Source organism: Entelurus aequoreus, linkage group LG12, assembly GCF_033978785.1.
Source record: "Entelurus aequoreus isolate RoL-2023_Sb linkage group LG12, RoL_Eaeq_v1.1, whole genome shotgun sequence".
NCBI classification, from domain to species: Eukaryota; Metazoa; Chordata; class Actinopteri; order Syngnathiformes; family Syngnathidae; genus Entelurus; species Entelurus aequoreus.
Genome location: NC_084742.1, coordinates 29,089,452 through 29,108,621, shown reverse-complemented (window position 1 = coordinate 29,108,621; position 19,170 = coordinate 29,089,452). Strand labels below are relative to the sequence as shown.

At 46.2% G+C, this 19,170-nt stretch overlaps 2 protein-coding genes across 8 annotated transcripts in view; one reads left to right on the top strand and one right to left on the bottom strand.

The window, feature by feature from the left end:
* Positions 1 to 721: 721 nt before the first annotated feature.
* myadma (myeloid associated differentiation marker a) lies at positions 722 to 2,845 on the bottom strand. The gene is made up of 2 exons (XM_062065497.1): positions 1,946 to 2,845; positions 722 to 1,752 (listed from the first exon to the last, which is right to left on the bottom strand). Exon 2 carries the CDS (start codon positions 1,695 to 1,697, stop codon positions 846 to 848), a length of 852 nt encoding a protein of 283 aa, XP_061921481.1. The 5' UTR covers positions 1,698 to 1,752; positions 1,946 to 2,845; the 3' UTR covers positions 722 to 845.
* arhgef11 (Rho guanine nucleotide exchange factor (GEF) 11) overlaps positions 2,048 to 19,170 on the top strand; it is a 17,312-nt gene continuing 189 nt past the window's right edge. Inside the window, exons 1-40 of one of the 7 annotated variants that reach the window (XM_062065485.1) lie at positions 2,049 to 3,356; positions 3,592 to 3,606; positions 3,736 to 3,830; positions 3,905 to 4,009; positions 4,077 to 4,126; positions 4,202 to 4,259; positions 4,347 to 4,513; positions 4,583 to 4,654; positions 10,570 to 10,677; positions 10,751 to 10,799; positions 10,878 to 11,068; positions 11,159 to 11,227; positions 11,295 to 11,399; positions 12,590 to 12,688; positions 12,760 to 12,802; positions 12,879 to 12,975; positions 13,318 to 13,440; positions 13,565 to 13,588; positions 13,658 to 13,784; positions 13,856 to 13,949; positions 14,029 to 14,058; positions 14,201 to 14,324; positions 14,404 to 14,610; positions 14,683 to 14,730; positions 14,800 to 14,936; positions 15,009 to 15,149; positions 15,232 to 15,308; positions 15,395 to 15,520; positions 15,599 to 15,716; positions 15,804 to 15,952; positions 16,023 to 16,098; positions 16,180 to 16,353; positions 16,427 to 16,508; positions 16,584 to 16,762; positions 16,846 to 16,929; positions 16,996 to 17,142; positions 17,277 to 17,381; positions 17,458 to 17,624; positions 17,707 to 17,845; positions 17,912 to 19,170. The exon at positions 17,912 to 19,170 is cut by the window's right edge and continues 188 nt beyond it. In XM_062065485.1, the coding sequence (XP_061921469.1) occupies positions 3,322 to 3,356; positions 3,592 to 3,606; positions 3,736 to 3,830; positions 3,905 to 4,009; positions 4,077 to 4,126; positions 4,202 to 4,259; positions 4,347 to 4,513; positions 4,583 to 4,654; positions 10,570 to 10,677; positions 10,751 to 10,799; positions 10,878 to 11,068; positions 11,159 to 11,227; positions 11,295 to 11,399; positions 12,590 to 12,688; positions 12,760 to 12,802; positions 12,879 to 12,975; positions 13,318 to 13,440; positions 13,565 to 13,588; positions 13,658 to 13,784; positions 13,856 to 13,949; positions 14,029 to 14,058; positions 14,201 to 14,324; positions 14,404 to 14,610; positions 14,683 to 14,730; positions 14,800 to 14,936; positions 15,009 to 15,149; positions 15,232 to 15,308; positions 15,395 to 15,520; positions 15,599 to 15,716; positions 15,804 to 15,952; positions 16,023 to 16,098; positions 16,180 to 16,353; positions 16,427 to 16,508; positions 16,584 to 16,762; positions 16,846 to 16,929; positions 16,996 to 17,142; positions 17,277 to 17,381; positions 17,458 to 17,624; positions 17,707 to 17,845; positions 17,912 to 17,961 (4,086 nt within the window). In that variant the 5' untranslated portion in view covers positions 2,049 to 3,321 and the 3' untranslated portion in view covers positions 17,962 to 19,170. Of the gene's footprint in view, positions 3,357 to 3,591; positions 3,607 to 3,735; positions 3,831 to 3,904; positions 4,010 to 4,076; positions 4,127 to 4,201; positions 4,260 to 4,346; positions 4,514 to 4,582; positions 4,655 to 10,569; positions 10,678 to 10,750; positions 10,800 to 10,874; positions 11,069 to 11,158; positions 11,228 to 11,294; positions 11,400 to 12,589; positions 12,689 to 12,759; positions 12,803 to 12,878; positions 12,976 to 13,317; positions 13,441 to 13,564; positions 13,589 to 13,657; positions 13,785 to 13,855; positions 13,950 to 14,028; positions 14,059 to 14,200; positions 14,325 to 14,403; positions 14,611 to 14,682; positions 14,731 to 14,799; positions 14,937 to 15,008; positions 15,150 to 15,231; positions 15,309 to 15,394; positions 15,521 to 15,598; positions 15,717 to 15,803; positions 15,953 to 16,022; positions 16,099 to 16,179; positions 16,354 to 16,426; positions 16,509 to 16,583; positions 16,763 to 16,845; positions 16,930 to 16,995; positions 17,143 to 17,276; positions 17,382 to 17,457; positions 17,625 to 17,706; positions 17,846 to 17,911 lie in introns of all 7 variants that reach the window. The other 6 variants (XM_062065484.1, XM_062065488.1, XM_062065489.1 and 3 more) reach the window with 6 other exon arrangements.

Genomic DNA, 19,170 nt, shown 5'->3' with positions numbered 1-19,170 from the left:
CTGCTCTCTTGGTTGCTTTGTTAGGTCTGTTCCTGTCTCTGGCCATGTTCCCCCCACCCCAACAGACGATGGCGTGAAACACCACAGAGGCCACCACAGTGTATATGGGTGTTGAAATTATGTTTTTGTCTATGCTTAGTGCAATTGTGTGTGCGCAACATGTATTATTTATTGCTCTTTTTTTTTTTTTTTTTCGTTGTTTTACTTTTGTAGCTGAATGTAGAGATTGCGCCCTGAAGTGGCAGCTGGTTGCATAAGTTGTGCTCTTTTGATGTGTTTAATACCCTTTGTGTTCTTTTATGTTTCCCTCTTTTTTTCCATGTTTTTTTTATTCCTTATTTTTTCTGGACTGTTTGTATTTGCACTGCAATCGCATAATTTCCCTATTGTGGAATAAATAAAATCTATCCTGTCCTACACGGTGGTTGCCAATAGAGCAGGAGGATTCAGCCACTTGACACACCAGCGCCATCTATACCAGCTTTTCTCAAAGAGGCCCATCGATGTGTCCCGGATCGCCTCTAGACTCACATCCAATGAGGATGCAACACAGACCAGTATGGTCTGGACGTACAGCCAAATGGTGTTATCTGGGGTTCTCAACTAATTTTGACGTGTTGCTTGTCTTTTCAGGTTGTTTCCGTGGTGATGCGTAATGCGATCTTTAGGAGTTAGTTTACTAAGTGCCTTTTTTTTCCAAAACAAAACAAGCGAATGTCCTCTGTTTTGATTTTATTAGTGACTCAAAGTCGCAACTTTGTGTCATAGGTCATGTGCTTTGCTTACATGCTCAGACAATGTAAAAAAATAAAAATAAAGAACATCGGTGAAGGTCACATGACCCATTAGCCGCTGACGAACTGCAGTCTAGCTGTGTATGCCAGGTCGGCGAGGTAAAGCAGTAAGTTGAGGGCAGTGAGGACAGCCACACCAATCAAGTTTGACTCTGCATCCCTTCGGACCCGGTAGCGCTCGCCAAACTGGAAGACGGGCCAGATGATAGTGGCTGTCAGGTACATGACGGCCGCCAAGAGGCTGCACGCCGACAGGAAACGGGAGAAGGGAACTGGTAGCCAACCTGTGCACTCGGCCACACACATCAGCACCACGACCATGGAGAAGATGAAGCACATGCAGTATACCGCCATGCACCACTGGAGCGCCGCGTGCCGCTCGTACGCCACAGGATCGCTGACCAGGATGAAGATGATGCACGCTACAAATGTCTGGCATACTTTCAACAAGCCCGGCGACGTCGCCATGAAACCTGTCACCTCGCCGGGTCGTGCTTTCGTCAGGCTCACCTCGCCCATGTAAGCTACCGTCGCCAGGCAGGAGAAGACAGTGGAGGCGATGCGGTGGTCACGTATCTCGTTGTAGTTGCTGCGCTCCCTCAGGAAGTAGAGCGGGAAGATGACAGAAGCCGAGAGGCAGAGGAGGACGGCGTAGCATGCCATGGTTATAGGGAAGTTGGACCAGGACACAGGGACGCGTCCCTGCAGGCCCAACAGCTCCACCAGCAGAACCACAGCAGTGGCGGCAAAGCTGAAGGCCCAACAGAAGATGCACCAAGCGGCCATGCCGCCTTGAGGAAGCGAGGCACCATGGGCAGCGACGCTGAACGCCACACAGCTGAACAGCAGGGCGACGACTCGCACATACAGCAGCTGAGAAGTGGCAAACACAATCAAAGGCATGCTAAGACGTCACAGGGGTGAAGCTTGACTTGTGTAGGTACCAGAGACAAGGACACTGTTGAGAAAAGATGGGGGAAAAAGAAGTCAGGGCATTCCCTCTATTTCCTGTCTACATAGGAAGCAGCTGATGACAGGAAGTAGCCATGCAAACATACAATAAATATCTAAGAAGGTTGTTTGTTAAAAGATTCGATATTAAGACAAGCTTCATAAAGTTTCAGAAGTTTATACAGACATATCGACCTTACCGATCTACGGGCTCCGAATTGTTATCGCTTGATGTAGTAATTTCCTCAAAGGCTGCACATGCACGCCCACAGGAGCCCCCATGCACGCCCCATCGGGCCATGTTTGGTCAAAAAAGAGTCTCGCGCTGGAGTTGTCCTCCGGATTCCTCAACTACTGACGCAGCTCGCTTCACTTCCTGGCTGCACACTTGGAGGAGATCTTCTTGCCCCGAAGAAGAAGTGACATCCACAAATAAAGGCGAAGATGGGCACCATGCTCGATGATCCGTGCGCGTTGACCCACGGGGAAACCGCGCTGCCTCCACCCTCTGTGTCCACAGGGGGCGCTGGTGTGCTGCGTGTAGGGCAGGAAGGACAGAAACAAAACAAGATTCTCCTTTTGTCACCATTTAGGATTGAGTTGTCGTTTCGTTACTGCGGACAGGCATGTGACTAACATGTGTGTATTTTGCTGCAACACAAAAGAGAAGCGGCGTTGTTATTGTTGTAACCCTTGCATCGAGCAGATAACCGATGTTGACTTACACTGTAATCGCTGCTAGCATCTTTAACCTCAGAACTGGATGCACTGGCACAATTGTCTGCCTGCCATTGTAGTCACCTTTTTATGAAACAGTCTTAGGATTTTCATGCATGCTCGCTTCGCTGGGGATCCTCTACAGAAGAGGTTGATTAGCTTGCCTAAAATCCGAGCATTGAGCGCCTTCGTCGGCCGCAGCACGCAAGCGATGCCGCGGTTCGATATCGGCCCAGCCGCAATTCTACATTTAGCTAGCTAGCGCTACCCACACGAAGCAAGCTGCGGTAAATGGTTCAACCAAGTTCCTGGTGTGTGGTGGGTAAAATGTACCCTTTGCACTTTTGTTTACATGCCGTATGTTAGAGAGGGTATAAAAGACACATACATAGCAGATAATATGGCACATATAAGAGCAGTCGCCAACGTTCCTAGCTAGCTGGCTAGCTAACCAGCTCTGTTTGTTTACGATGTGCTACTCGAGCTTCGCACATTTTTATTTGACACGTTATTTACAACTTATGCCGTCTTTTTATCGACTTACTTTAACCATTTACACATGTGAAATTCAAACAAACGTTTTTAAATTTGAACTTGAGTGATTTGTCTTAGGTTTCCAATAGTTATACGCTGAGCAGGTGTACGTCATCGTGAATGTGGTTAAAATTACCAGGGTGCTTAAATCGTTTTCATGTAAGAGGTGTTAAGCCTCATATAAATAGACTTCAGATTTTATCAGCACTTTATAAGTGGACCTGCTGAGGTGGACATGAACGAACGTCCTCTGTGACGTCATGCAACTCAGCATGTGGACGGACAAGATGAAGATGGGGACACCAACGGCGTAGTGACTGCAGGCATGAGTCTCCGCCAGCCAACCTCCACCCTTGACAGGTAACTTGTAAATATGATTTGGAGTGTGTGTGTGTGTGTGTGTGTCTCCACTGACTCAGGTAATCACGCCTATACAACAACATCCCTTTTCTTTTGCGTGTGCAAGCAGACTGTGAATTTTCATAAACAAGCCAGAAAGCAAATTAAAATGTCCATTCCTAATCGCTCCTATGCCTCTTCGTCTGAATATCTTCTCTCTCTTTCCCTTTGGCTTCCTGCCCCATCACACTTTCAGCCCCTTTGCTGCTTGGTGAGTTGTCAGCTGACTGTTTGGTATGCCGTGTCCTTCCTCCCCCCTCGGCCCTTCATCAGTCTCCCTCATAATCTTTCCTGTCTTCATCATGTCACGACCCCCTCTGCCTCTTGTCTGTCCAAACAGGCTCAGCAGTCTCACCATCGGAGACTCCGAGCGCAAGTCCTCCCAAATTACCCAGCAGAGGGAGCCACAGACCGACGTCCCAAATGAGAGCGGCGGTGAGTGCAGGGATGGTTGAAGTAGGCATAGTGCAGGAGACTCTATTCCGTGTCCACATATGTTTCTCTCGCAGGCGGCGGCCTCGTTCAGAGATGTGTGGTGGTGCAGAAGGACCAGCTGGGTTTCGGCTTCACTGTTTGTGGAGAGCGCGTGAAGCTGGTACAGAACGTGCGAGCAGGTGAGCAAAGTACTCATAGACCAGCGGGTACTTGTTGCTGATTTAGCGTTTCCCTGCTCCTCCTCAGGCGGTGCAGCTGTCAAGGCCGGAGTCCAGGAAGGGGACCGAATCATCAAGGTTGGTCCTCCCTCACGTTGGCTTGATGTTTCCGCAGCTTATCTCCTCCCTCCCTGTTCCTCTCCTGTCACCCAGGTGAATGGCTCGCTCGTGTCCTCCATGACGCATCAGGAGGTGGTGAAGCTCATCAAATGTGAGTCCAGCTAACAGGATTAGGACTTCCTGGGAGAAATTTTAATTTCACACGTGTTATCTCTGTTCTGTCAACGTCACCCCGCAGCTGGAACGTATGTCGCGCTCACACTACAAGGGCCGCCCCCTTCCGCGGCCGCCTTGCCTCTGGAACCCCTCCCCACTGACCTTGCACCCAATCAGAGGATGTTACCAAGCAGGGAGGGTCCAACCTCTTACCCTTCCCAAAAAATCACTGGACCCAAGCCACTCCAGGTCAGTGTGTGCATGGCATCTTAAAATGCCTATAAGATATCATGTTCTGATGTAACTGGTGTGTTTTAGGACCCGGAGGTGCAGAAGCATGCCTCTCAGATACTCAGGAAAATGTTGGAACAGGAAGAACTAGAGCTGCAGGTAGACATACACGCACACCAGTGGTATCCCTTACCTGTACATATTATATAAGGGGAGGCCCATGGGCCTCCCCCACGAAGGTAAAGTTAATTTTTATTAATTACTTATATTATTTTCTGTATAGCACCAATATCATAACAGAAGTACTTGAAGGATACTTTTCATAGAACTGATGTATACGTTGTTCTTTTATTAAACAAACTAAATAGTCTTGTTTATCTTGTTTACATAACATCAAGTTTTTCCCTTTTATGTATTTAATTGTGGCGGTGCGCCACTGCAATGTACTAGCCGCCACACCTAACAAATTAAAGTAATATAGTATATTATAGCGTTCATAAGAAGACACACAAAGTCAGGCACTCTTTTTTTAGCTTTTATTGCCAATTGTATGCTAACAACGTGCCCAATTCCATCAAGTATTTCCTCCGTGCACACACGCCTGTTTCTGTGTTTCAGTCCAAAACACTTAACACTTCCTCATTCTCCACAGACACGGTGTGTTCACAGACCATGAGAAAAACTACCATCATAACATACTGTAAACGTTAACACCAGGAGGTAGTTACAGTATGAATGGACATACCGCATATAGTTTATTGTTTGTTCACTATTGACTAGTGATACAGCGAAAATTTGGCCGCAAAAAAGGACGTACTTTGATCACTGGAACAGCGCTGCCAAAACAGAACGTTGTGATGATGTAAGCCATACGCACAAGGTTGTCTGGATTGGAGGCAGCCTGTCCGCGCTGTGGACGTACTTTAATGTATCCGAGATATTCCCGCGGACAACAGTCAGCAAAATTTAAGATGACAGTAGTGGCTTTTAATGAGAGGACGGCTCCTGGCAGCGCAAAGCAAGTGACACCAGGCTCTGTGCACCTCGAGTCGCTTTCGGTCACGGACATGGAGCAACAGAAGTAAACAATCTCTAAACACGAGTACAGTCTACAATAACACCAGAAATAGATGCTAGATTTGTTGCCAGTCGTTTTCAATAAAAAAAGAGTGTCTAAAAGGATTGGAGAAACCTTTAGAAAAAAAAATCATCAAGTACCGGTGTTTTTTGGTACCTGTTTTTAATTAGCTCGGTCCATGAGGCCCGTGAAGATTCTGGGGTAACAATACTGCTATCGGTCTTTTTTTTATCTAGCTGACCGACGTAATTATGACAAGCTGTCACATTCCGTTCAGCTGCCACTGCTATACATTAAAATCAGTTTTGAATAATGATGAATGAGGAAGCAATGCCACACAAAAGTTTGTAACACAACAATATTTCCTCTTTAAAAGTTCCTCAAAGTTAGGCACGCTGTGTCCGTTTGAAGTGAACGCACATTACTCATGACAAGTTACGACCGCGTTTTATCAACCGTCCTCCCAGCGATCCGTTAATCCACAGGCCAATATTAATCCACTCAAAAAAAGTAAAAAATTAGGTAACACAATAATCCATAAAGTTTGCGTTGAAGCAATACAGCATCCACTGTGACTGACAGGTCTCTGGTTGCCGTCTGACGTCATTCCATTGCGCCATGTTTGGATCTTGCTTAAACTTGTTATTTCTGTTCAGTTATTTCTGTCCTTTGAATACAATCTGGACGATCGCGAATTACACTTGCTCACTCTGTGTGTGTGTGTGTGTGTGTGTGCGTGTGTATTTATTTAATTCACACATACATCGGTAACTGTCAACACTCCGTATGGCTTCCAGTCCATCACTCAAATACGTTCATGTGCAACATAAACACAAATAACAATTCCTATTGTTACAAAGTGCACACCCACTTAACATGCTGATTGATTGTATTGAGTTATGTGATATATTTGATATGATATATCATGTAAAAGGTATGTTTTCTGCACATGAATGCCATATCTAAATATTATTACCAGCTGAGTGTAATTGTAATGAATCACAGTGATGGACAAAGGTGGGAATCTTTGGGCACCTCACGATTTGATTCCAATTCAGGAGCTACTATTTGATAAAAAATCTATTATTGATGCACCTTTAATTTATGTACATTGGTGCAGTTTTACAGATCTTTTTGTTTCACTAAAGAAGCGTTTTTTAAAACAGTGCATTTGTAATAAGAAACAGTTCAATTAATTCCCATCACAATATCAAATCAAAGAAAATGTGTGAAAAACTGGAACATAAGTGCCCTAAAATAAAGTAGTTGGTCGGATCTCTCATTGGTAGCACATTTTAGAACTGTCTGCATTGCTTTATTTACAATAAATATATCGATTGTTGATGTTTACTAATCGATTTTATAATCATCCATGTCCGAATTGCAATGCATCTAATAATCCAATATTTCCCCCATCTCTAGTGATGGATCCGTGTGTTCTTTAAAAGAAGATGACATAACTACATTTCACCATGCATTGCACACGTTGACTTGTTTAATACTTTAACAGGTGTTAAGAGAGGTGGAGGTGTTCAAACTCTTGTGCTAATAAAAATGCAAAATAAAATGCATTTTTTTCACATCTTTATTTCTACAAATTACATATAGTACCGATAAGAATACAGATAAAAAATTATATCGATAAGGGTATCTTATCGATAAAATCTTAACAATATACATCCCTAATACCAGATTTGTTTTAAATCCTTTTGTATGCCTTTTCGAAAAAATATATATGCATCGTAGCAAATAATATGATTGTCATATTGACCACGCCCGTACCGGCACAGGTATTTTGACAATCTAGGGCATGGGTGTCAAACTCTGGCCCGCGGGCCAAATTTACACTAGAGCTGGCCCGCCGATTATATACAGCGGCGGTGCCGCGGTAACACCGCATTCTCCGCTAATTCTCATATTTGCCAACCCTCCCGGGAGACTCCCAAATTTCAGTGCCCCTCCCGAAAATCGTCACATCCGCTTTTCATCCAGTCCAACGAGTGCTGGCCCAGTCACATAATATGTGCGGCTTCTGCACGCACACACAAGTGAATGCAACGCATACTTGATCAATAGCGATACAGGTTACACTGAGGGTGACCGTATAAACAACTTTAACACTGTTAGAAATATACGCCACACTGTGAACCCACACCAAACAAGAATGACAAACACATTTCGAGAGAACATCCGCACCGTAACACAACATAAACACAACAGAACAAATACCCAGAACCCTTCTCAGCACTAACTCTTCCGGGACGCTATAAGGTGTGTGTGTGTGGGGGGGTTTGGTGGTAGCGAGGGGGTGTATTTTGTAGCATATATCTTGTGACTGGGCCGGCACGTTGTTAGAACGGATGAAAAGCGGACGTGACGACAGCTCGTAGAGGACGTTAAAGGCAGTGCCTTTAAGGCACGCCCCCAAGACTGTGGTCCGGGTGGACTACGAGATATAATGACTGATGAACACCTTCGTTCGATAATGAAGATTGCCTCAGCTCAAAGCCTGAGCCCCGACATTAATGAACTAGCATCCAAGAAAAGATGCCAGGTATCTGGCTAGGGCACATCAGATTAGATCAGTGTGTTGCAAACTGAGCAGTTTAAAGTCCTGAATGGTTGGTTTATTCATTGTTATTTTATTTTCAAATTTATTAGCCTGTGGAAAAAGTTAATGTTGATATTTACCTCAGAAGGCTGCAAATAGAAAAGAGGCATTCAATTTTTATTTAAATTGTATTTGATATGCCATTGATATTTTTTTATTATTATTATTATTATTATTTGAAACTCGATTTTGCATGTCACTATGAAGTTATATAAGCCTTGCTTGTTCAATATTCAATGCAAAACTTGTTTGAGTCCCTATTAAAAGGTTAATTTGTTCAACCTTGGCCCGCGGCTTTGTTCAGTTTTAAATTTTGGCCCACTCTGTATTTGTGTTTGACACCCCTGATCTAGGGGAAACTCTGAACATGTAATTTCTGTGTCCTCATAATCTGTTTACACATTATCATATGCTTTCTGTTACGCGTGTGGAGGAGCGATCGCATTAAATACATTTTGCTGTCTTTCTAGTGCTTTTAGTTTGTATAATTTTGCTGGGGAGAAGCGATTTCAATACAGTGCATGTACGGGTTTGTATCTGTGATCATTCCCACCCCACACACACACATGCTGCACACGTGTAAGTCGCAAGGATTGCATTGCATTACAGTTGGCTTGGCTGAACGCGTGCATGTGTGCACGTTTGAGTCAGTGATAGTCCGCCCTAGTGATGTGACAGGATATGCCAAGGCTTTGAGAGTTGTGTGTCGAGTAATTTAGGGGACGTTTCCGCGAAGCGCATATCAAAGCTTGCTTTATGTGGGCAAGGATCCGGAAATGATGACGTGTGAAGCCTAGCTACAGTGCACCCGGAAAGTATTCACAGCGCTTCACTTTTTCCACATTTTGTCATGATTCAGCCTTATTCCAAAATTGAATAGATTCATTTTTGTCCTCAAAATTATACAGACAATACCCCATTATGACAATGCAAAACGTTTTTTTTTTTTTTCAAACAATTTTGCATATTTATTGAAACTAAAATAATCACATGTACGTAAGTATTCAAAGCCTTTGCTCAATACTTTGTTGATGCACCTTTGGCAGCAATTACAGCTTCAGTATTTTTGAATATGATGCCACAAGCTTGGGACACCTATCTTTGGGCAGTTTCGCTCATTCTTCTTTGCAGGACCTCTGAATCTCTGTTAAGTTGGATGGGAAGTGTTGGTTTTCTTCCAGGATTTCTTTGTACATTGCAGTATTCTTCTTAGTTTAGTCAGGGAGGTGAATAAGAACCCAATGGTCACTCTGTGAGAGCTACAGTATTCCTCTGTGGAGAAAGGAGAACCATCCAGAAGGACAACCATCATGCCTGTATGGTACAGTGGCCAGACGGAAGCCAATTCTTCGTAAACAGTTTGCCAAAATACACCTAAAAGACTCTCAGACAGTGAGAAACAAAATTCTCTGGTCTGATGAGACAAAGATGGAACTCTTCGTCGTGAATGCCAGGCGTCTTGTTTGAAGGAAACCAGGCGCTGCTCATCATCACACCAATATCATCCCAGAATTTTTTAGGCTCTGGGAATCACTAATAATCCGCAGTTCTTTGAACGCAGATTTCTGGCCGGGACATATGGTACAATACAATCAGCAAGATAGGATGGAGCTAGACCTTTAAGTATTAAGCAGTAGAAAATGTATGGATGGAGGCTCTGTTTATTTTCTTTTAACCAGCCAGCAGGAATCAATAGCTGGACGATGAATAGGTTGTGTTAAGAAACAAAATAATTAAAAATGAACTAATTCTCCCCTGTTCTGCACATCATTGTCCAAGTTAGATTATAGTGTCATCTTTGTCTATAAGGCCATATGCCATTTTCCCAAGGTGACAGAAAACATAACACAACCTGCTATTATATATTACGACCATATTGGCAAAATACAAACACAATACATTATACACATTTTATCATACATATGTGTTCATTTATTTAGCAAATCCATTTGGTCAAACATTTATTGTGATTATTTCCAAAAGCCATTAAAAAATGCCAAATTTCAATGAGTCACATTTATGTGGTTAAGAAACAGCTGTTTGTAATTAAACATTCGGCCAGCAGGTGGTTTCTTGTGCCAAAGCACGCATGAAGCCTTGAGAAATTCTCAACCATTTAGGTCAAGAGGTTCAATGCTCCATAAGTCTTCATCTAACCATCAATAGTCCGCCTAATTGCCCCTACACTCACAATGCGCACACATAGCTCACGTGCATGTGTGTACCCCAAACGTAACTGTGGAGGAGCGACTGCATTGTAGATTTTATAAGCCACGCTCTTTGGTTGTCACACCGAAACTGTACAATTGGGGGAAACACTGCATGTGCAATAACACAGAGAAGACCTCACCTCTCAGTGGTTTGATTTCAAATGTGTGATTTCAGGTTTTGATGCAGGAGCAATTGCGGAACCCCTCGCCATTTTTAGAGGAAAGAATTGAGAGTGCCAAGAGAAGAGCAAAGCAAGTGCGTGTCAAGCTTCAGCAGGACATGGTGAGTGATGGAGTGACTTTCCTTGCTTGGCCCCTGACAAACGTGAATTGCATTTTTTTAAATGTACCTTCAGGACGGACTGCGGTCGGAAAGTGTGTGCAACTACGTCACGGCGGGTGAAGGTTTGTGTCTTTGTGTGAGCGCCAAACGCTTGAAGACATCCACTTAGTAATGAACTCTTCCCCTTCTTGCTCCAGCAGGACGCTTGTCCCGGGACCCGAGTGAAGGAGACGGTGTAGGCGGCTCATCTTCTCTTCTGCCGGCCAGCCCTGTTTGTGATGGTACCCCTCCCACCCAGGCCCTTGACAGTCCCCACTCCTCCCCCTCGTTCTCCTTCCGGAGTCTTCTACTCAGACAGCACAGCTCTGATATACACCTTCCCTCTGATTCGGTGAGCCTTCTTGTTTGCTGTGATGTCACTACGTGTGCATCTCTTCCTTGCCTGTCACAAGCATGTGCACTAAAATGGGCCTGTTGGCAGAGCGGGAAGGCTCAAATCATCGGGCCAGAGGAAGAAGACGAGGAAGATGACGGTTACGCGTTCAATGAGGTGAGTGAGTGCTGATTCATTGTTTTTGGCCATACGGCTGCTGACTCAGACCCTGCTCCCGCTGCAGATGGACGGCCCCTTCCAGGACATTGAGCTGCTGAAGTCACGGCCCGCCCACATGACCGTCTTCATGAGATATGTCTTCACCCAGCTGCTGGATCCCAACCCATTGGTAAGATGCTTTGTTGTTGTCTGTCCCACACCCCACTAGGGATGGCCGATATAACCTAAAATCTATATTGCGATATATATTGCAGCCTCCCACATTAATGATATATATCACAATACAATATTTTGTATGTAAATAATAATAGCTTCATTTCAAAACAGGTTACAATGGCTCCTAATATGGCTGCTGACGTATGTGGTAGAATATCATTTTCAGTCGTATTATTTTCTCAAAACAATTAATAATTTATAGTGTTTGCTAATTTATTGTTACGAGCTGGTGACTTTCTGTGGTAACATGGTTCTATTTAGAGTACACTTCTGTTAAAATGTCAAACACTTATTCTTTTGTTGTTTTAATACTTTACATTAATTTTGGGCGATACTATAAATTTGAGTATCGATCCAATACCAAGTAGTTACAGGGCCAGTATTGGTCATACCAATGCTGATACCGATACATAACATTTTCAAGATAATGAAAAGATAATTTTTTGAAATCGTAATTACAATCAGACAAAAACACAGAATGGCGGTGTAATTTATCAATTAAATATTTAAATGATTTCCTACTATTAGCTCTAATTTAAATCCTTTTGTCTATGCCCTCAAAGTCTTTTGTGTCCATGGACTTTTCTTGATTTTGAAAACAATAACAAAAATGACAAAAGATTATTTGATGATAAACTATATCGATCTAACCACTGTATGATCGACCTTATACTGAAACGAGGTATGGTTACTCTTGATATTTATATGTCTCAATCTACATTTGTTTACATTCGAGAGCTCTATCTTGCGGTTAGCATATCTTCCTACGGTGTGTAGTGTAGCATGTTTAGCGATTCCTAGTCCTCCGAGGATGATACTTGTAAGAAAAGTAGTTTATTTGCCACCATGGAGGTGAGGATTACTGACTTAAAAGTGGCTTTGTACTGTGGAAGGACGTTAGCGGCTTGCAATGCTGCAGTGCGTTGAGGAAGTGTTCGTTTTCTTATGACTGTCAAATTTGCGGAACACAACTAGAATGTGTCATCATCATGCCTTATCATGATTTAACGATGGTATTAAAAGCATCATCGTCTGCCAAATATACAGTATACCATTTATATCGTCTATATCACACAACCTTATACCTCACTAGCGCCACGATAAGAAGTGTCTGACGTGTGCGTCTTTCTGTGTGCACGACAGCTGTTCTACCTGTCGGTGGAGGCATACCTGAGCTCCACTCCCAAAGACGCTCGCTCACTGGCACCGCAGATCTGCTCTCATTTCCTGGATCCAGACGCTGTATGTGCCGCTATGTTGTTGATGTCAGGATATTGATGTTGTAACTAAACGCTACACTCATCATGTTTTAGCCCTTGAAGATCAAAGTATCAGAAGACTACCTTGCAGACATTGGTAAGAGCGGCAGTAAGGTTCTCCTTGGCAAGGGGTTGTGCGGTCTCCTACCTCTTCTTGTATTTTGTCCTGGCAGAGAGCCGCCTGCATGCTCAGGAGGACATCCGTGGGCCGCTGTCCGAGCTGCAGCAGCAGGTGTTGCCCGACATCCAGGATCAGATTGTGGACTACAGGTACGTTAGCCACTGTTGCACTTCTACCAGTGTTTGCACACACGCATGCATTCAGTTTAGCCAACTATCTGATTTCTCCTTTACAGCTACATTTCAGGTGCACACATGTTTGTATGTGTGGGTTAGGGCAGAAAGGGTTGCATTTCACAAACGTTGCATGCAATAAGCAATAAAAAACGCATAAATAATCTTCATAAAATAAAGGTGTGTCATTTAATTATTATTTAATTAATGTGATTGATCCTTCACACATGATACATGGGCACCCCGCTAATATAACGGTAGAGTAATGGTTTATTGGTAAACACTGCGTACATAACCCTGGCTGGCCTTTTTGGACAGGAACAAGCAGATGATGGGCTTGGGTGCTCTCTTTGGCGAAGGTGACCTACTGCTCCTGGACGGGGACCCACTGAAGGAGCGGCAGGCGGTGGACAGGCAGGTCACTGCCCTCTGGGAGATTCTGTGAGTGATGTGACCTTAGTCCTTCAGTAACGTCATGACACAGGTGGTCAGCCGCAGACCACATGAATGCTTGGCTCTCCTTCCAATCCTGTCATATGACTCAGGCTTTCTTTTTCCGCCACAGGTCAAAGCACGAAGAGGACAGAAGGTAAAAAAAAGTTACTTTGGTCTTCTCCTCTCTACCTCCATGTTCATGTTCCCCCTCTCCTACTTCCAGCTCTCCGTTGGCGTCAGCCGTGCTTCTGTACCTGCGTCAAGCCGGTGTCAAGCTGCGAGACTCCAAGGTGTTCCCTGGTTTGAGCACAGAGAAGGAAAAGTGGCTGACGTTCCTCAAGACAAAAAAGGTGAGCACAGGCACACATTGTGAGGGTCCATGTTGGCAGCGCCTCATGTGGCGTCTGCCCTGTCTCTTCAGCTAAGCGGTACGAAGAAGGAAAAAGATGGCGAGGACAAAAAGAGGAATCCCATCCTTAAGTACATCGGGAAACCTCGGAGCACATCTCAGTCCAGTGAGCGCATTTGGGTTTTTTTTGCTCCATTTTTGTTGTTTTGGTTGTCTCATTGCATACTTTTGGTTTGCTTTCATAGCATTCCATGTCCCCTTGTCCCCTGCTGAAGGTACCTGACTCTTCTCTCATGGCCTCTTTTGCTCGGCTAATTCCTGTCTGTCAGCTTTTAACCTCCATGTTTATAGTTTTTAGTTTAGTCCCTGTTAAACTTTTATCCTGCTTGACCTGCGTCTGTGTGTGCGTGTGCTTAGTCCGTCCTGGAAGTGTGAGGAACATCATTCAGCAGTTTGAGAACCACTCGGAGACCGGGGTCGAAGACGGTGACAGCCCTCAGATGCTTTCGTCCAGCAGCCAGGGATATGATGGCGTGGACAAGTAAGTCACATGACACTCATAATGAAAAGTGTCTTGTGGCGAGCAAGTGATGTTAGCATGTTGTGTTTTATGGTTGCAGTCCAAGTGTCCCTGTGCGTCTGGCGCGCAGTGAATCTTTGAAGGCTCAGGGAGAAGGTCGGAGGCGGGGCATCTCTTCAGGAAGTGAGTCTGTTCCCCGCTCTCGTAGTGACGTGGACATGGAGGACCCCAGAGAGGAGCGGGAGGGCCCCGGCCTCAGGCCACTGCATCACAGCGCCTCGTCGTCTGCTTCTGGCAGCTCCGCTCGGTAAGGCTGTTTGCAGGCGCTTTTTTAATGTCAATGTTTGAAGTCCACATTACGTGTCTCCTTTTGTCGCAGGTCTCTAGAGAACCCTACCCCGCCGTTCACGCCACGCTCCATCCGCAGGTGACTTTGCAGCTATACTTCATGAGTCTTCTGTAGATATGTGACATTTGTATGTCTGCCGTCGCACAGGAGCACGGAGTCGCCTCTGGCCCTGCTGCCGGACGAGGAGGAAGTGTGCGAAGGTCAAAACTGGCAGGAGACAGTGCCGGCACAGCTCATTGCCACGCTGAGCCCGAGAGAGGTGGAGCGCCAGGCCGTCATATACGGTACGTCCTGAAACACATTTCTAGAGGTTGTGCGCCTCTACGAGTCAGCTGACTGCTCTTTTTCCGCCTCAGAGCTCTTCACCACTGAGGCGTCACACATGCGCACACTAAGAGTGCTTGACCAAGTCTTCTTCCAGAAGATGAGAGCAGTGCTCAATGCTGATGAGCTAGCTTGCATCTTTCCCAACCTGCCACAAGTCTACGAGCTGCATGGTGAGTACACATCCGCCTGCTTGTGTCACACGCCGCCATACACTTTAGTGCGTCTCACTGTCCTTACTGCCTCTGCCCACAGCCAGCCTGTGTGAGGCCTTGAGGAAGCAGCGGGAATCTCTCATTGTTCAAGACATCGGTGATGTCATGTTGGCCAGGGTGAGCTGCCTAGCTGTCGCCATTGTTTGATTTGGCTATGATGTGTGCACACGCTCCTGCTAAAACAAGTGTGTTTGGGTGTGCAGTTTGAAGGCGCCGCTGGCGCAGAGTTTCAAGAGCAGGTGTCACAATTGTGCAGGCAGCAGTCTCAGGCACTGGAGCTCATCAAGAACAAGCAACGCAAAGACCCCCGCTTTGCCCACATTGTTCAGGTACACTTTGTTGCAGTTCACATCCGTAAGCCAAAATGGTTGCCGCTGCTTACATGCTGCTGTGACTCAATCACGTAGGAGTGCGAAGCGAGTCGCCACTGTCGCCGCTTGCAGCTCAGGGACCTGCTGGTGTCAGAAATGCAGAGACTGACCAAGTACCCGCTTCTTCTTGACAACATCATCAAGCACACAGAGGGTGGGCGACCTTGCGGGACCACCTACTGCATCATATGACCTCTGGCAACCTCATGGCCTTACCACATGTGCTCTGTTTATCCCTCAGCCGCCTGCCCTGACCTTCCCGCCCTCCAACAAGCGCAGGCCTGTTGCCGAGGAATCTTGCAATCCGTGAACGAGGTCATCAGGGAGACGGAACACCGGCAGCGTCTGGGCCAATACCAACGCAGACTTGATGCTACGCCACCATTCAAGGTAGCCATGTGACCGCATCTCAACATTAGCATGTTGTGTTAGCGCGTTTCACACCTCGTCTTGTCCCCAGAATCTGGACCTCAGCACCAAAAAAATGATCCATGAGGGACCGTTGATATGGAAAGTCGGCAAAGACAAGCAGTTAGGTCAGTAAGAAAGCAAGGAGAAAGAAAGAAAAACAGTCGTCAGCATACTGACACACCCCCTTGTGTACCCCGCCCCCAAAGACATCCAAGCCCTCCTGCTGTCAGACTCTTTGGTGCTACTGCAGCGCGGCCCTGATGAGCGGCTGCAGCTGCGCCATCCATCCCGCTGGCTGGGTGGCGGTGGCGGAGACAGCAAGACGTCCTTCAGCCCCGTAGTCAAGTTAGACTCGCTGCTGGTGCGCTCAGTCGCCACAGGTGAGGTTGCTTCTATGTGCAAACAAAGAACTTTAGGAAGCCTATCCACGTCTCCTTTTTCTGCCCCTTGCAGACAACAAAGCGCTCTACGTCATATGCGCCACTGAGAGGCAGATCTACGAACTAGTGGCGGGGACGGCGTCGGAAAAGAACATGTGAGCTGTCGTTGGCAACTTTCCTTCATTCAACATCAGTGTTTTTGAATGGCATGTGACATGTTTGTCTTTCAGCTGGAAGGACTTTCTGGAAAAAGCCATTGCCTCCGCCTCAAGCTCCCAGCCAACCAATCACAGCTCAGCAGCCATTGTCCTCCAAGTCAACCAGCCACTAAACCAACCGTTTCCTTTTCCCAGTTCACCCGCTCTCTGCGGCACGTCCCCTTTAGCAGCACGAGGCCCCGCCTTTACAGGTACATGCCAGCCTACAGACTCCTGAAAGCTTTTTTTATACCAAAGAGTACAGATACATTCCACTTGGATTTTTTACTTCCAGAAACCACTGTGATGGTGGAGTCTAACAACCAGACCCGGGGTGAAAGAGTTGCAGTGGGTGTGGCGCAGGCCGCATTGCAGGACGGTGAGGAGAAAAACAAAATAAAACAACATCAACATAGTTAAAATCTTTTATTTGTTTTCCCGTCAGTGGAGACACTGCGACAGCTCATCTTATTCGACCTACACGATGATGCCTTGTGCCACGTCTCCCCTGACACGACCAATGAAAGGAGCTTGTCAAGTGCCAGCCATGTGGAGGCAGAGATACATGGTGGCGCTGAAGTTGTAAGAAAAGGTAATGGCCATATATTTTTTTTCCTTTTTTCCTTCCTACTTTGTACTCATTCTCCTCACACACACACACACACACACACACACACACACACACACTCACTCACACACACACACACATACCTCTCCTCTACAAAGCTATGGTGGCGGGCTCTTCTTCTGTCTCTGTCCATGATAACATCACAGATGATGTCACGATGATAGCTGAGCAATTGTCTGCGCCAAGCCGGGCCACCGTGCACGGTAATGCTGACCTGATGGCGTTGTCGTTTGAGTGAGGCAAACAGCTCTTCTGATTGGCTGTTGCGATTATGGACAGGAAACATGTTCTACCTGGTCTTGCCCACCCAACAAGGCGAGAGCGCCACAGACGACCTGGAGAGTAGCCAGCCGCCAGAGGCTTTGCCGCAGTGTCACGTGATCAAAAACGTCGACGAGATATTTGGCACCATGGAAAACTTGATGAGCAAGCTGCGAGAGCTGAAAGTCAGTTTGCGGACAACCATTTTAGCATATTTATGTTGCTTGCCGTTCATCTTCACGGTGTCTTCTGACTGTGTTGGCACAGGACATAGAGAAGGAGCATCACAAGCTCCTAGCCTCCCTCCGAGAGCCAGCAGTCAATCTTGATGAGGTCGTAGAAGAGGAGGCGTGCCGCTCCGCCACAGTCTCCAGGACACCGTCTCTAGAGCGCGGCTCGGCAGACGGTAAGCCAGCACCAAAACAACATGGCGGCGTTTCACACGCTAATGTGTTGTTTGTATTTAATGCAGGCAATGAAGAAAACCCCGCCCAGCCCAAAATACTGTCCACTGGATTTTGAGGTCCTGACTGGGAGGAGACTCACTGGAACCACATTGGGCCAGTGACCTATTTTGAAGAGTAACAATCACCCCAGCACTTTACCCACGATGCATCCCCATAGACCCCTCCCACCTTTAGCCGACTGACTGTGTTGGAATTCTTCAGGGTTAGCATGTGTAAAGCCACGCCCACTACTGACTGAGCGCTGTCTTTACTACTACTACTGCTGCTTAGCTTAGCATCAAGACGTAGTGGGAGGCTGTGCTAAACTAACCCCTTTTGTCACAAAAAAAACATGTGTATGGCGAGGAAAGCGGCGCTACAGTGTTTCACTTACTGTTGGTGGATGTGAAGGAAGGAGCTAGTAGGCCACTAGACGGCGTACCAAAGTGATGACAGGATGTGATTGGTCTAGAAGCGTCACATTCTACCTCCACGTCTCTTCTACACACCCGCTCATGGACGCATCGATTTTTTTGTTGTTTTTTTAAAGTGTTGCACAAGCGAAACTACTGTATGAACTCACGTCTTTAATGTGTGTGTGTGAATGTCTGTATGCAAGTGTGTGTGTTGAACTAATGTCATCCACATCGTGTTTTGTATGTTGTCTGCCTTGGTTGTGATTGGACAAGGATGATGTCACCTTGTGACATTAAAAAGCGACCATAAACTTGATTGTTGGTTTTTTTTATACTTCTCCAATCAGTAGCAGCCATTGCAGCAGACAAGAGGCTTCTTGTTGTATGGGTCCCGGCCACTGCAATCTACGAGGAAACGAGCCAGCTGACACACTGAGAGGGACTCAAGCGGGCACACCAGTGGACGCAGCAACACACACAGCCCTCATCCGTCACGAGTTCAGACCTTCCCCAATCCAGCTCCCTTGATTAAAGCAGATCTTCAACAAGTCCTCCAACGAGCGACAAGCAGAAACGGCGAGGGCTGACCTCACAGACCTGGAGCGGCCACCATACCTCCTTACGACGGTGGCATCACCTGACGACCCACGCTGCAGACTCTGTGGCGAGGAAGAGGAATCTGCTGAACACATCTGGCTACAATACCCTGCCTGCGCCATCGACTTGGGAGTATCAATGGACGAGCTTGTCCGCCTCCCACATGGCTGTTGAGCACATCTGAGGGCTATCCTCAGGCGCCTGCGGTGATTCAACAAAAATAACATCAACAGCAGCCAGGAGGCGGGTACTGTCCCTGTAGCCCAGACATA

Bases quoted from the DNA above. Each gene is read 5' to 3' on its own strand.
- myadma (XM_062065497.1), bottom strand. From the start codon at position 1,697: ATGCCTTTGATTGTGTTTGCCACTTCTCAGCTGCTGTATGTGCGAGTC.